Source organism: Neofelis nebulosa, chromosome 13 (assembly GCF_028018385.1).
Source record: "Neofelis nebulosa isolate mNeoNeb1 chromosome 13, mNeoNeb1.pri, whole genome shotgun sequence".
In the NCBI taxonomy this organism is placed as follows: Eukaryota; Metazoa; Chordata; class Mammalia; order Carnivora; family Felidae; genus Neofelis; species Neofelis nebulosa.
Window position 1 is genome coordinate 63,096,618 of NC_080794.1, and position 16,177 is coordinate 63,112,794.

The 16,177-nt window shown below is 39.8% G+C and overlaps 1 protein-coding gene across 2 annotated transcripts in view; it reads left to right on the plus strand.

Moving 5' to 3' along the window:
- The window catches only part of ENTPD7 (ectonucleoside triphosphate diphosphohydrolase 7), a 52,726-nt gene that overhangs the window by 6,474 nt on the left and 30,075 nt on the right, over nucleotides 1-16,177 (plus strand). For both annotated transcript variants that reach the window (XM_058697435.1, XM_058697436.1), the window contains 2 exons: nucleotides 14,951-15,156; nucleotides 15,408-15,558. In XM_058697435.1, the coding sequence (XP_058553418.1) occupies nucleotides 14,951-15,156; nucleotides 15,408-15,558 (357 nt within the window). The remainder of the gene's footprint in view (nucleotides 1-14,950; nucleotides 15,157-15,407; nucleotides 15,559-16,177) is intronic.

The window sequence follows — 16,177 nt, forward strand, 5'->3', positions numbered from 1 at the left end:
AAACTGACTTAAATGATAAGATAGTTTATTGGGTCACATGACTAGAAGTCCAGGTGTAAAGGACCATAATAAGTTCAACATTGGCTGTCAGGATGAGAATCTCTGTCTCTGTTTTCTACAGCATCCGCTTACTGAATTGTTGTGAAACAGCAGCCAGTAGCAACTAGGGCTACATGCATCCTCACTCATGTCCCACAGGAGAGAAACAGGCCTTCTGTGCTCTTGTATATGAATGAAGAGGACCCTTCCTGGAAACCTCCAGCAGCCCTTTCCTTCTATCTTTTCTGGTCAGAATTGGGACCTGTGATCACTCCCTTAATATTTCTTTTTTTTTTTTTTTTTTTTTTTTCAACATTTTTAATTTATTTTTGGGACAGAGAGAGACAGAGCATGAACGGGGGAGGGGCAGAGAGAGAGGGAGACACAGAATGGGAAACAGGCTCCAGGCTCCGAGCCATCAGCCCAGAGCCTGACGCGGGGCTCGAACTCACGGACCGCGAGATCGTGACCTGGCTGAAGTCGGACGCTTAACCGACTGCGCCACCCAGGCGCCCCACTCCCTTAATATTTCTATGTTGTTCTGTCCCCAGAATTTCTCATTTCCAATTCACTTTGGTCATTCATTCGTTCAGCAAGCATTTATTGAGCAGCTGCTATGTGCTGGGTGATAATAGGTACCAGGACATGGAGATGTTGGTACCTTTTCTCAAGATGTTTATGTTTTCAACCTTTCCTTCCCTAGTAGCACTATTCATTTATATTTATTTATATTTTTTGTTCTTTCTTTCTGAAGAGAAACATTTGTTTAGATGACTATAGTTGTCAACAATTGGCCTTAAGAAGCCTGTTAGCTTCAGAGAACTAAATCCATGATTTGAGGGTTTTAAATGCTTATTGAGATTTTCTTGACACACTTGAGCACAGTTTTCCACCGGAAGACAGTGAGGTATCATTATGGAATTCTGTGTAGGTTGACATGGCTACAATAAAGACTGTTAGAGAGTGAGTGGTGAGCTATATGGCTGGAGAGGTAGATCACGCTGGGCTTATTAAGTTATTTGAGGGGGTTTAGACATTTTCTTAAGGGCAGAGGGAAGGCTTTGAAAGGCTTTGAAGAGTGGTATGATTGGAATTGCTTTTTAAAGAAAACTTACTTTGGGGCACCTGGGTGGCTTAGTCTGTTAAGCATCCAGCTATTGATTTTGGCTCAGATCATGATCTCACAGTTAGTGAGTTCAAGCCCCATGTGGGTTTCATGCTGACAGTGTCAGAGCCTGCTTAGGATGTTCTCTGTCTCTCTCTCTCTCCCCCCTTCTCCCTCCCTCTCTCTCTGACCCTCCTCTGCTATACTCTTTGTCTCCAAATAAATAAATAAATAAAAATTTTTAAAAAATAAGGAAAGCTTACTTTGGTGGCATTGTGGGATAAACATGAAAGGAGGGAGATGGATAGGAATACTCAGTACAGAGATGATGGTCGCCTGAACTTGGATGGAAGCAACGACAACGGAGAGAAGTAAATGCATTTGAGGGATATGTGGGAGATAGAGTGATCTGATAGTTCCTGTCTATTATTATGCCCCAAGTGGCCAGATCTGATAAATACTTAGGTTGAATTAATAGCAACAGATTAACTGCAGAACTAAGGGACACACAGACTACGCCTGTGGTTACTTTACCAAAGTCCTAATAACCCATAATGCTCTGGTGGAGCAACCAGCAGCTATATAGCCTAGAGCTCCTATTCTTTAATCAAAGGTTATATGCATATTGCCACAAATTACTATATATCATCACCTTTCACTCATGGCAGCCCCTTTTGGAATTTGGAAGCAAACATTCGTTGGGAGCTTGGTGTGTGCATGACACTGTTGTAGATGCTAAGGTACAAAGATGAATAAAACGTGGCTCCTGAACTCATCGGGTTCATAATCTAGTTAGGGAGGCAGATGTGAAGGAATAATTCTTTCCCAATGAGAGAATAGTTTATATATAACTATGTAGAATCAGGAACAAAGTTAAGAATCAGAAGTTAATCAGAAGAGGCCCTGAGTAACTAAAGTTGTTATCACTAAGTTCATGAACTACAAGCTCATGTTCTTTACTGATAAGATAGGCTTTCCCATAGACTGTGTTTGCTTTTATTTTACACACTATTTTAATTAGCTTGGTTTTCTCCTGTCTCAGAACACAGCAGATAAACAGCAAATTAGATGGTGGTAGTAGGAAGGGTGTGCTAGTCATTAGATGTGGGCACACTGATGACAATAGTCAATAATACCCTAACAAGTGAGGCAGGAGAAAGGAAATTTATTAAAAGTTGACTGAATAATTCAAAATTTCTGCAGACCATTTCTATAGTGTTAAGCAGTTCTGCACATTTTATTAAAACTTCTCTATTACAAATATAATAATTGTGTTAAATCAGTGATTTTCAAATTTTATATATCTAAATCATTGGGGACCTTTAAAAAATGCGAATAATTGGGGCGCCTGGGTGGCTCAGTTGGTTGAGCATCCGACTTCAGCTCAGGTCATGATCTCACGGTTCGTGAGTTCGAGCCCCGCGTCAGGCTCTGGGCTGATGGCTCGGAGCCTGGAGCCTGCTTCCGATTCTGTGTCTCCCTCTCTCTCTGCCCCTCCCCCATTCATGCTCTGTCTCTCTCTGTCTCAAAAATAAATAAACATTAAAAAAATTAAAAAAAAATGCGAATAATTGAACCCCTTCTAAAGGTGATTCTAATGTGCAGCCTAAGTTGGGAACCATGCTTTAAGTTTCAGTTAAACTTATTTGGAGAGGAAGTATTGAGGTGTAGGGGAAAGAGGATTAATTTTAGAGCTAAACAACCCATCGTTTAATAGTTGGGTGACCTTGTGCACATCTTGTATTCTGGAATCTCATTTTCTTTATGTGTAAAGTAGAGGTACAAATGCCTGCCTTATAGTTTTGTCATTTGGATTAAAAGAGAAAAGCATCTAGGACTACCTATTGCATCCTGGGGGTTTGTCTTATTGTTTGAAATAAACTTGATTTTTCTGTTCGCTAATTCCATCTTCTGCCTTCCAGATATACACTGAAGGTAATGGGCAGCATTATCTCCAATTAAAATTTTCCTCCCAGAATTTTTTTTTCTGGCTGCTGCTATTGATTAGGTACTGGTGAGCACAAGCTGATGATAAAATGATCAAGCAAATAATTAGGAATTGATGGAAACACTTTAGTTCAACAGCTTACAAAAATTTTAGGACACATGTTTATGGTTGTGATTTGTATATTACATGTAATACAAAGTCATATCTTTTCAACTTGTTCCAATTCACATGATGAAATTAGGTCAGTAGTTTGTAATGGAAAAAAAAATATTTTAATTTGAATTTTTTTCAGCCATTGGTGGAGCTAGCATATCACCTCCAGGCAATATGACCCAGGATTTTAGAAGCCTGTATGAGGGTTTTCCCTCAGTAGTTTCAATTTTAAAGAGTTGTGGTATTTTTTGTTTGTTTATTATGAACATTTACTCAACACTGCTTCTGGAAGGAGAAAACAGGAAGTTTGCATCAGAACTAGAATTTAAGAAAAGGTACATTTAGAGAGTGATGGGGTGGGTGTCAGTAAGGGTAGAATCCAGAGCTGTTTTTGTTTTTAATAGACTCTGTTTTTTAGAGCAGTTTTCAGTTCACAGCTAAACTAAGCGAAAGTACAGAGGTTTCCTAGATACACTCTACCCCTACATGCATAGCAAAGCTATTTTTAAGAATAATTTTTGTTAGATACATGTTTTAATCAACTGTTTATCTGGCATGTGCCATGTATTATAAGATGTGCTCTAACAACTTCATCAGACTTAATACATATTTTACATTTATTTATTCATTGTTCATTTATTCAACAAAAATTATTGTTTACACTGTGGTATCCAATAGGGTAGCCACTTGCCACAATGGCTGTTTAAATTTAAATTAATTAAAAGACAATAAATTCAGTTCTTCACTTGCACTAGTCACATTTCAGGTGTGCACTGGCCACAGCTATCCTGTGGTGGCTAGTGGGTATCCCATTGGAGAGATAGGGAATATTTCCATATCACAGAGTTCCACTGGAAAATTTTAGCCCTGGATGCTAGGTAAAGTGTTAAAATTTATTAATAATTTTTAGTACAAGGGGCACTTTTAGCGTGTATACATATATATAGTGCAAGACAAATGGTAAACTATCCTTATGTAAATGTTCTGTATCTACAATACATTTTTTCTTAACCTTAATGTTTAGTATGATTCACTTTTTTGTAGCCCCACTACTGTCTTCATTAGATGGGAAATATTTGTCTGGTTTACTGTTGTTCCAGAGAATGTCTTCGGTAGCTATTGAAAGATGGTGCCTTTATATTCCTTTGTCATCGGGGTATAACTATGAGTGAAAAGTTCTGCATCAGCAGTGGGTTCAGTACTGACTTTCCTTAGGAGTTTCAATTCTGTTTAAAGCAAGTTGAAAAGAGACATTGCTTTTGGTTAGGATAAAAATGATAAGCTTCAGGAACGCCTGGGTGGCTCAGTCAGTTAAGGTTCTGACTTCAGCTCAGGTCATGATCTTGCCGTCTGTGGGTTCGAGCCCCACGTTGGGCTCTGTGCTGATAGCTCAGAGCCTGGAACCTGCTTCAGATTCTGTGTCTCCCTCTTTCTCTGTCCCTCCCCAATTCATGCTCTATCTCTCTCCATCTCTCAAAAATGAATAAATGTTAAAAAAAAAATGATAAGCTTCAGGATATGCAGATGAAGTTCAGGCTTTTTATGTACAATAGAATCATTCAGAGACTTTTGCTGGTGAAATTGAAGGCATTTACTTGGCATTTATTGACATTTATTCTTTTATTCACTTACTTGTCCTTTAACAGTGTTAATAGTGTTTATAAGCAGAGCTTTAAATTATAAATGCTCCTTAATGCTCTGGTGAATCTTGTCAGGAGATAAGCAATAACCTTACAAGATGCTTTCCTGGGTATGTATTACTATCATCAGTCGCACACAGCTGCTTTCTCTATAATGTTATATTTGGTTCTGAGTCTTGAATGGGGTTGAAAGACTATGATGATATTCAGCAAAAAGCTGGTGGCTCTATGCTGATGGGAGCCATTTAATGGACTTTTGGTGCATTGCTGAGTTCTGTTTGAACTCTGGAAGTGGCATAATTAGTGTTGATTTTGTAAGCTAAGTAATGGTTTGGTCAGTTACTGCCCTAATGCTGTTAATGTTTTCAGGATAGTGGTAGTGAAAGCCACTGTCTTCAGTTTTATTTTGGGTGATGTATATGTGAGTAACTTTCCTTTCATTGACTCAGCAGTGATTAGAGGGAAATCAGGTTTCTCAAATAGAAAGGGTGTATGCATGTATGTATGTAGGGGGGTAAATATGTGTGATAGTGAATCAGATCTCTCCTGGGAAACTGGATGTGAGGGATTCCAAAGATTTTGGAACTTTTCTTTTGGGCTTTAGGTCCTCTTTAGGAATTAACCTAGTGTAATATCAGCAAAGCAGAAGAGTCCAGCAATGCAAGTAATTGATAATGATGGCTAAGGCCGGGACTGCAAGTCACAAATGCAAGAAAGGACCATCGATCTATCCGTGTCAGGTGCCTAGACAGAGGAAGACCTTCAGTGTTTGCAAAGTGTAAGAAGCCTGATTAGATCAGAAGAGGTCAGAGTTCCAGAAAGATGTGATACTATTACTTCCAAGAGGGGAAAATTGTTTTTCAGTTACTCATTTGTATGCATGATGAGAAAAATGGAGACTTCCTGCTGGCTGCAACCATTGAGCAAAAATTCAAATGGGAAGTGTAGCAGAATTGCTGCCTGGTCCTTTCTTACTCCCTTATGTTCAAATGTCAGGTGACATTTTTCTGCCAATGTACACATGGAGACTTCTTAAGAGAAGGGAAAGCAAAGTTGAGTTGCATGCAGATTAGAGTTGTAAAGTTGCTTATCTTGACAGGAACCCAGGAGGATGACAGGATGCTTTGGAAAGCCATTGAAAGTTTCTGAAAAGGAGACCAATTGATTTGGAGTATGTATAGCTAGACAGCTAATAAAGACATAGAGGAGTTGACAAACCTGCAGCTCCATACAGTGAGCTCTAGGACCAAACCAGTCAGTGTTGGTTGATACGTGTCAGGGACATGTGAGGGGCATTGTGACAGTTGGAGATACTGCAAATAAGGTGTCTGCTCTTGGGAAACTTAATAGGCTAAGTGCAGAGGTGGAACAAACAAATAGGAAAGAAGTCTTAGGAGCGCACACTAGAATATAAACAAGCTGCTTAAAGGGAATAATGACATTCCACATTGTAAAACAGAAGAAGGAGGCCTTTTCAAATCATTGTGAATATCACAAGAGTCAGCATTGTTGAGTGGAGGCTTCTTTTTTTTTTTTTTTTTTTTTTTCCTGAGTGCCAAAGCTTGGATAACTTTTGTTTTTTGTGTTTTTTTAAATATGAAATTTATTGTCAAATTGGTTTCCATACAACACCCAGTGCTCATCCCAACAGGTACCCTCCTCAATGCCCATCACCCACCCTCTCTTCCCTCCCACCCCCCATCAACCCTCAGTTTATTCTCAGTTTTTAAGAGTCTCTTATGGTTTGGCTCTCTCCCTCCCTAATTTTTTTTTCCTTCCCCTCCCCCATGGTCTTCTGTTAAGTTTCTCAGGATCCACATAAGAGTGAAAACATATGGTATCTGTCTTTCTCTGTATGACTTATTTCACTTAGCATAACACTCTCCAGTTCTATCCACATTGCTACAAAAGGCCACATTTCATTCTTTCTCATTGCCACATAGTATTCCATTGTGTATATAAACCACAATTTCTATATCCATTCATCAGTTGATGGACGTTTAGGCTCTTTCCATAATTTGGCTATGTTGAAAGTGCTGCTATAAACATTGGGGTACAAGTGCCCCTATGCATCAGCACTCCTGTATCCCTTGGGTAAATTCCTAGCAGTGCTACTGCTGGGTCATAGGGTAGATCTATTTTTAATTTTTTGAGGAACCTCCACACTGTTTTCCAGAGTGGCCGCACCAGTTTGCATTCCCACCAACAGTGCACGAGGGTTTCCATTTCTCCACATCCTCGCCAGCATCTATAGTCTCCTGATTTATTCATTATAGCCACTCTGACTGCGTGAGGTGATATCTGAGTGTGGTTTTGATTTGTATTTCCCTGATGAGGAGTGACGTTGAGCATCTTTCATGTGCCTGTTGGCCACCTGGATGTCTTCTTTAGAGAAGTGTCTATTCATGTTTTCTGCCCATTTCTTCACTGGATTATTTGTTTTTCAGGTGTGGAGTTTGGTGAGTTCTGTATAGATTTTGGATACTAGCCCTTTGTCTGATATGTCATTTGCAAATATCTTTCCCCATTCCATTGGTTGCCTTTTAGTTTTGTTGACTGTTTCCTTTGCAGTGCAGAAGCTTTTTATCTTGATGAGATCCCAATAGTTCATTTTTGCTATTAATTCCCTTGCCTTTGGAGATATGTCAAGTAAGAAATTGCTGCAGCTGAGGTCAGAGGTTTTTTTCCTGCTTTCTCCTCTAGGGTTTTGATGGTTTCCGGTCTCACATTCAGGTCCTGGGAAGTCATGTCAAAGAAGGGAAGGGGGAGGAATAGGTAGAGAAGCAGATGGGAAAAAGAAGGTCACATTACAGCAGTGGTTGTCAAAGTGTTTACTTGGGAGTTCCTGAGACCTTTTCAGGGAGTTTGTGAGGCCAAAATTAGGCCAAAGCTATTTTCATAATAATACTACGATGTTATTTGCCCTTTTTAAAAACATTTATTTATTGTTTAATTTACATCCAAGTTAGTTAGCATATAGTGCAACAATGATTTCAGGAGTAGATTCCTTAATGCCCCTTACCCATTTAGCCCATCCCCCTTCCCACAACCCCTCTAGCAACCCTCTGTTTGTTCTCTATATTTAAGAGTCTCTTCTGGGGCGCCTGGGTGGCTCAGTCGGTTAAGCCTCCGACTTCAGCTCAGGTCACGATCTCACGGTCCGTGAGTTCGAGCCCCGCGTCGGGCTCTGGGCTGATGGCTCAGAGCCTGGAGCCTGCTTCCAATTCTGTGTCTCCCTCTCTCTCTGCCCCTCCCCCGTTCATGCTCTGTCTCTCTCTGTCTCAAAAATAAATAAACGTTAAAAAAAAAAAAAATTTTAAGAGTCTCTTCTGTTTTGTCCCCCTCCCTGTTTTTATATTATTTTTGCTTCCCTTCCCTTATGTTCACCTGTTTTGTATCTTAAATTCCACGTATGAGTGAAGTCATATGATATTTGTCTTTCTCTGACTAGTTTCGCCTAGCATAATACCCTCCAGCTCCATCCATGTAGTTGCAAATGGCAAGATTTCATTCTTTTTGATTGCCGAGTAATATTCCATTTGTGTGTGTGTGTGTGTGTGTGTGTATACACATATGTGTGTGCATGTGTGTGTGTATATATATATACACATATATATATGTATATACACATATACATATGTGTATATATATACATATATATACACATATGTATATACATACATATATATACATACATAAAAATAAAAGCAGAAGCTTTTTAGTTTGATGAGGTCCCAATAGTTCATTTTTGCTTTTGTGTCGCTTGCTTCTGGAGACGTGTTGAGTAAGAAGTTGCTGGGGCCGAGGTCAAAGAGGTTTTTGCCTGCTTTCTCCTCTAGGATTTTGATGGCTTCCTGTCTTACGTTTAGGTCTTTCATCCACTTTGAGTTTTTTTTTGTGTATGGTGTAAGAAAGTGGTCCAGGTTCATTCTTCCGCATGTTACTGTCCAGTTTTCCCAGCACCATTTGCTCAAGAGACTGTATTCCATTGGATATTCTTTGCTGCTTTGTCAAAGATTAATTGGCCATATGTTTGTGGATCCATTTCTGGGTTCTCTATTCTGTTCCATTCATCTGAGGGTCTGTTTTTGTGCCAGTACCATACTGTCTTGATGATTACAGCTTTATAATACGTCTTGAAGTCCGGGAGTGTGACGCCTCCAGCTTTGGTTTTCTTTTTCAGGATTGCTTTGGCTATTCGGGGTCTTTTCTGGTTCCATACAAATTTTAGGATGGTTTGTTCTAGCTCTGTGAAGAATGCTGGTGTTATTTTGATAGGGATTGCTTGCCCTTCTTTTAATTGGAAAAAAACACATAAGATTTACCATTTTAACAACTTTTAAGTATACAGTTCAGTACTGTTAAGTGTATTCACATTGTTATTTGACCAATCTCCAGAACTTTTTCATTTTGCAAGTCTGAACTCTATACCCATTAAACAACAACTCCACTTTTTTCCCTCCCTGCACCAACCCCTGGTAACCACTATTCTATTTTCTGTTTTGATGAATATGGCTGCTTCCCATCTCTCATGTAAGTGGAACTCACAATATTTGTCTTTTTGTGACTGGCTTGTTTTACTTAGCATGATATCCTCAAGGCTCACCCATATGTAGCATATGACAAAGCTTCCTTCTCTTTTAAGGCTGAAGAATATCCATTTTATGTATATAATGCATTTTGTTCGTTTATTCATCTGTCCTTGGATACTTTATTTGCTTCTTCCTCTTGGCTGGTATGTTGCTATTTGCCCTTTTCACTGAGCTGACATATATACTAGTGATGCAAAGCAACAGGTAGGTAGAACTGCAGGTGCCTTGACACAAATCAAGATGGAGGCACCAAATTCTACTGTTAGTTATTGTAGTCGTCACTGTCACACAGTTGTAATGGGAAAAAATTCCAGTTCCATTTAAGAATATCTTTTTCATGGGACACCTGGGTGGCTCAGTCAGTTAGGCGTCTGACTTCAGCTCAGGTCATGATATTGAGGTTCTCGAGTCCGAGCCCCGCATTGGGCTTTGTGCTGACAGCTCGGAGACTGGAGCCTGCTTCGGATCCTGTGTCTCCCTCGCTCTCTGCCCCTCCCCCACTCATGCTCTGTCTCTGTCTCTCAAAAATAAATAATAAAAATGTTTTTAAAAAAAAAGAATATCTCTTTCATATTCTGTGTGACAAAATTGGAAGTATGCACTTCTCTTGCACACTGAGTTGTCTTGAGGAAAAGCCCTTAGGCAATTGTTTGGGTTATGAGTTAAACCTAGCTGCTTTTATCACAGAATATTATTCTTACTTGAAAGAATGCCAGAAAAACTATGGTTTTCAGACATGGATATTTTGTAACGCTCTTCTTGAAAAATGAATGAAGTAAAATCCTGTCACTTTAAGGAAGCCAACTGTTAGTTTTTATTGCCAGTGATAACATCTGAGCTTTCAAGTGAAAATTAGCAGTTTGGAACATTTGTATCTGCCACCATGAGTCTGCTAGCTTCTTAATACTTAAAAGACTTTTTTTTTTTTTTTTTAATTTACATCCAAGTTAGTTAGCATATAGTGCAATAATGTATTCAGGAATAGATTCCAGTGATTCATCCCCTGGGTGTAACACCCAGTGCTCATCCCAGCAAGTGTCTTCCTTAATGCCCCTAACCCTTTTAGCCCATCCCCCCACCGAAAAAGACTTTTCTTGATAATATTGGTAGTGATATTAACGTGTGTGTGTGTGTGTGTGTGTGTGTGTGTATGTGTGTGTGTGTGTGTGTGTGCTTAATGTTGTAAAATGAAATGTGTCAATGTTAGGGAGATTTGCATAGCTCAGTGAACCAATATTTCCCAGTATAAGATGTTACAAAATTGTGCCGGGGTAAATGCACATTCAAAGTGCAAGATTCAAAGTGCAAGATATTCCCCATGCTTCTCAACTTGAGGTGACAATTTCTCAAGCTGATGAAAGTTTTCTGGGAAGGGCTGAGGGTGAGGCGGTTATGAGCAGGCAAGCCTGGTATTGGGCCTCCTCAGTAACTATATACAAGTAAAGTGAGATTTGAGTGCCTTGATTAAGTGAGTCTGTGCCCACCCCCAAATCTAATGCAGTATAGGCAGCTATCATAAAGTCTGATTTATCCTTTATGCGTAAAACTAATGGCATTTTGCAATTTTACTGAAAATGTTGAGCCAGGCTATTCTTGTATTTTTGGACTTCTGTAATTTGGTTGTGAGGGGATTTTTGTGGGGATTTTGTGAAACTAGTTTAGCTAATATAAGCATCCAGAATATTTGGTGCTAGAAACAGATTAAGGCAGTCCTGGTCATCTAAGACCTCAGTATCTAGTACTGGCACAGCCAGTCACAGGTCTTTGTCTATTAGATGGGGTGATTAAATTCCTTAACTTCCAATCTACTTAAAACTGAAAGTTGGTGTGTGGGGTTCAGTCATGCTGTTATGTAACCCCACCAGGGGGTGCTGTACAGGAAATAAGTACCAAAGTAGATGCTTGGGGAAGAATAAAATGCCTTGAATAAAGTAGCAGGTTATTAGTGAAAAAAAAAAAAAACAAAACAAAAAAAAACAAAGTGCAAGATAGACTAATGGTTAATGTTACGGAGTATAAAACATTCTTAGATAGGGTATTAGATTTCACATTGCAGCTAACCTTTAAGAAACCCCACTTGTTGAACTTTAGCATAGCGTCAAAGAAGAATCTAAACGGGTTATTAAAATATTCCTTTTTCCAACATGTCTCTGTGAAGCTGGATTTTTTTTCATATACTTCAACCAAAACAACATACTGTAACAGATTGAATACAGAGGCAAGTATGAGAATCTAGCTGTGTTCTATTAATCTACACAGTAGAGAGATTTGCAAAACCATAAAACAATGTCACTCTTCTATTTTTTTGTTTTAAAAAAGTAGTTATTTTGGTGGCACCTGGGTGGCTCAGTTGGTTAGGCATCAGACTTTGGCTCAGGTCATGATCTCATAGTTCGTGGGTTCGAGCCCCGCATTGGGCTCTGTGCTGACAGCTCAGAGCCTGGAGCTTGCTTCGGATTCTGTGTCTCCTCTCTCTCTGCCCCACCCCTGCTCATGCTTGCTCTCTCTGTCTCTCAAAAATAAACATTAAAAATTTTTTTTAAAAATTAAAAAGTTATTTTTATAAAGTATATTAATATGTAAAGAGTATTGTTTTATCTAAGTAAATATTAAAAATTTTCTGTTCTATTTTCTAACATGGTAAATAGATGTAACCCACATATACAAAACCTCTTTTGCATCCAATAAATTTTAAGAATACAAAAGGGGTCCTGAGCCTAGATGTTTGAGAACCAGTGTACTGGAGAAAAGTTATTCATTAAGCAGGAGGGAATGGGGTCTAAAATCTAGTCAGAAAAGTAGAGGGGAAGGTTTTGAGAGAGGGAAAGCAGAGAAAGATCTGTGAAGCATGTGAAGTAGAAAGATTGCTAGGGTAGGAAATGAAGTCACTTTGGGCTAGAGATGGCTTACCTTGCGTGAGGTCAGAATTTGCAAGAGTTCTGTAACTTGAACCCAGATATCTTCCCAGCTTTTATGTGATAGAAGTGAGCTGTTATGAATTGATTTGTGGATCATAAGTCCAGTTCAGCCCAGTAATATGATTAGAGTGGTAAAGTTTGTGGTGAAACAGTCTTTGGGAACATAAACTTGCTAGAGTGTAACAGATTTTTACCACCTGCTTCTTTTCCCGTAACTCCCTCTCATATTGGATCCGGAAAAAAGTTCTGCCTGACCCTATTCTATGTAATCATTTACAGCATGATACTGGAGCTCAAATATATGATCCTCCCTTATTTTGTATTGCAGAGTAGGAAAGGTACTTAACTCTACTTTTTTATTTCAGAACTGATTCTATATGCTCATCCATTCATCAAGGTTTGCTTTTCCCTCCCCAAAGCAGGGAACTGTGTGGTCTGCATAGCAGTGTCAAATCACCAGTAAACATGGCCTAGATTATTGTGAGGGGTGGGACATGTGGCTAATTGTCTGATCAGAGGTAGATTTACCGAAGAGCTAGTGATACCTACACTTCAGGGCCCCTTACATGTGTAGGCCCCTTTTCGTATTTGTAATGTTGAATCTTTCTTAAAAACAACAACAACAACAACAACAAAAACAACTATCCAATGGCATTAGTTTCAGGCTTCACAAAACCTAGTTCTTTTTTTTTTTTTTTAATTTTTTTTAATGTTTATTTCTGAGACAGAGACAGCATGAGCGGGGGAGGGGCAGAGAGAGAGGGAGACACAGGATCAGAAGCAAGCTCCAGGCTCTGAGCTGTCAGCACAGAACCTGACGCGGGGCTCGAACTCAAAAACCGTGAGATCATGACCTGAGCTGAAGTCGGTTGCTCAACCGACTGAGCCACCCAGGTGCTCCCACAAAACCTAGTTCTGAGGGGTTCTGTGTAAGGGTCTAGGGGATCTAGGAATTAGCTCTAAATACAGTGTTGGATGAGTAGGGCAGATATAAGGAAGGGAGTTTAGTGGTGATACTTGAAAAAATACACAGCATTGCTTTCAAAGCATTTATTCAAGTACTAGCTCAACCTATAGTAATACTTAATCAAATTTAAAAGAATTTACAGGACAACGTTTTAATCTGTTTACCGTGCAGTATGTATTCTCAGCACCAAGAAAGAGCTTTTTCCATATAATAAGTTAAAAGCCATTCTCACTGGGCTTCTCTTCAAAGAGAAGTTCAGCAATGTTTGTACTTTTCAGACTCTCAGGTTCTAAGTGAACCTTAATGTCTATTAAAGCCTAAGACTCAGGAGCATTTTACTTACTCTTAGCCTTCTTTTCTTCTGGACTTTTCAGCTCTTTTCTCCAGAGAGTCTTCTCCTGTTTGCTTTCCCAATTATTATCACATAACAGTAAAAGCAGTGGCAGTGGTACAGCGCTGTGCTAACCACTCAGCATACATTGTCTGTATGAGGGCGGAGACTTGGTATCCTTATTTTACAGATGAGAAAGCAGTCTGAGAGAAGGTAGGTAACTTGTTGAAGGTCACACAGCATAGAAAGTGCCAGAGCTGAGAGACTCAAACCTTGGTGTTTTGATGGTAGCATCTTTTTTTTTTTTTTAATCTTTTTTTTTAACGTTTATTTATTTTTGAGACAGAGAGAGACAGAGCATGAACGGGGGAGGGGCAGAGAGAGAGCGAGACACAGAATCCAAAGCAGGCTCCAGGCTCTGAGCCGTCAGCCCAGAGCCTGACACGGGGCTCGAACTCACGGACCGTGAGATCGTGACCTGAGCTGAAGTCGGACGCTTAACTGACTGAGCCACCCAGGCGCCCCTTGATGGTAGCATCTTGTTTCATCTTCCTGCTGTCCACCACATAAATATAATGAGAATCTGAAGAAATTCCAACACAAAATTCTGATGTCCTAGGGCCTAGAAGCTATTTTTTTTTAACAGTGTAATGTTTCATTTTTTTAGACTGGGTGTTGGGTACATTGTTTTATTGTTATTATTTATACATATTTTATAAGCATTCTTTTTATGACTGTAAAATACTTTAAAAGATATAGAAAAGAATAACTACTGTGTTTATGAAATACATTTTTTATTAATGCAGTTCTAGCAGTAAAAAGTACAAAGCAAAAAGCCCCATAAATATGGCCACCCAGAAACACATATTAAGTGATAATCATTCCAAAGTAGTGTTAATGTTTATGTACAGAAAGGATAGAGAGATAGAAGAGAAATTATTAGGATTGTTTTAGTTAACTAGTGTGTATAACAAACTGCCCCATATCTCGGTGGCTTATAACAATAAAAAGTAGTTATTTGCTTAGACCTAGAAGCTCTTTAAAGATGGTAAAACATTTGGTATCCCAGCCAGTTTCAGAACTGCCCCCACTGCCATTTCAATGGCTCTCGGGAAGAAAACCAGGCATTATCTATGTACATCACTAATTATGGTCAGTGTTGTTTCATTCCTCAGGATGTGTGGTTCCATGTGGCTGGCACAGGTGGACACTTCATGAAAACTCTTTAATCCCAGTTTCTCTTTTTGCCTGGCTCAGGTATTTGGCTCGAGTAGGGGAGCTTGAAGCAACCAACACTGAAGACCCAACTCTAAATTATGGACTTGTCGTGGATTGTGGCAGCAGTGGCTCCCGGATTTTTGTTTATTTCTGGCCAAGACATAATGGCAACCCTCATGATTTACTGGACATTAAGCAGATGAGAGACCGCAACAGCCAACCAGTGGTTAAAAAAATCAAGCCAGGTACTATTTGGCATGTATTTTGTTGTCAGTCTCTTTACCTGCTACAGGCATGAAAGAGGAGAGAGTGAAGAGGCAAAAAGAAAGCTATTCCCTTTTTTTCTTGCGAGTCTGGATAATGGGAGAGATCTCATTCATTGCTGTTCCCGTCCTCTCAAATAAATAAGTGTTTAGGACCTTATGCAGAACTTTATGGAGTATCAGTCTTCTGAATCCATGTGATCTGCTTTTTAAAGTATTTTGTCTTACTTAAGGAATCTCTGCAATGGCCGACACTCCAGAACATGCCAGTGATTACCTTCGTCCTCTGCTGAGCTTTGCTGCTGCTCACGTGCCTGTGAAGAAGCACAAGGAGACCCCTCTTTACATCCTGTGCACAGCAGGCATGAGGCTTCTCCCTGAGAGGTGAGATAGGGGGTCTGAAGAACACAGGAGAATGGGTGGCATGAGAGTTGCCAGGCTGATTCCACATGTTACTCTTTGCAGTCCCCTGGTCTGAAGGTGGGCTATGGGTGCACCATGCAGAGTTCACAGGTGGCACTGGAAGACTCCTGGCTCAAAATAGAGCAAAGCCACCCCTGCACGCAGTTATTTCACAGTCTGTTCAGAGCTTCATGTCATTTGCTTCTTTGGGATCAATATCTATCTGTGATGGCTGTAATGATTCTTAGTTTTTACTGAGGGGCAGTGGTGATGGTGATAAATTTAGATCACTAGAAGGGGAGCACAGTTAACAGAAGGGTTGTAGGAGGTTGACCCGAGCAACTGGGTACCTGGGGGTCGGTAGAAAGGAATGCTGCTCTCTCCTTAACTGCCTGGTCATGGTGCTGCTTTACAAAGCTCAGTCTCCATTGTTTTAGAACAGTTTTTTTCAGCTTCATCCAGTCAAGTCTTTTCCACTTGACCTTGGCAAGTTAGCCCAGTATCTTGCCACCCAATCCCTCTTTCTTCTTTGGAAGAAGAGGAGGAAGAGGCAGTGGCTGTACTTGGGTCAGACACATTCTTGTTTGTAATTTCTCCCCTT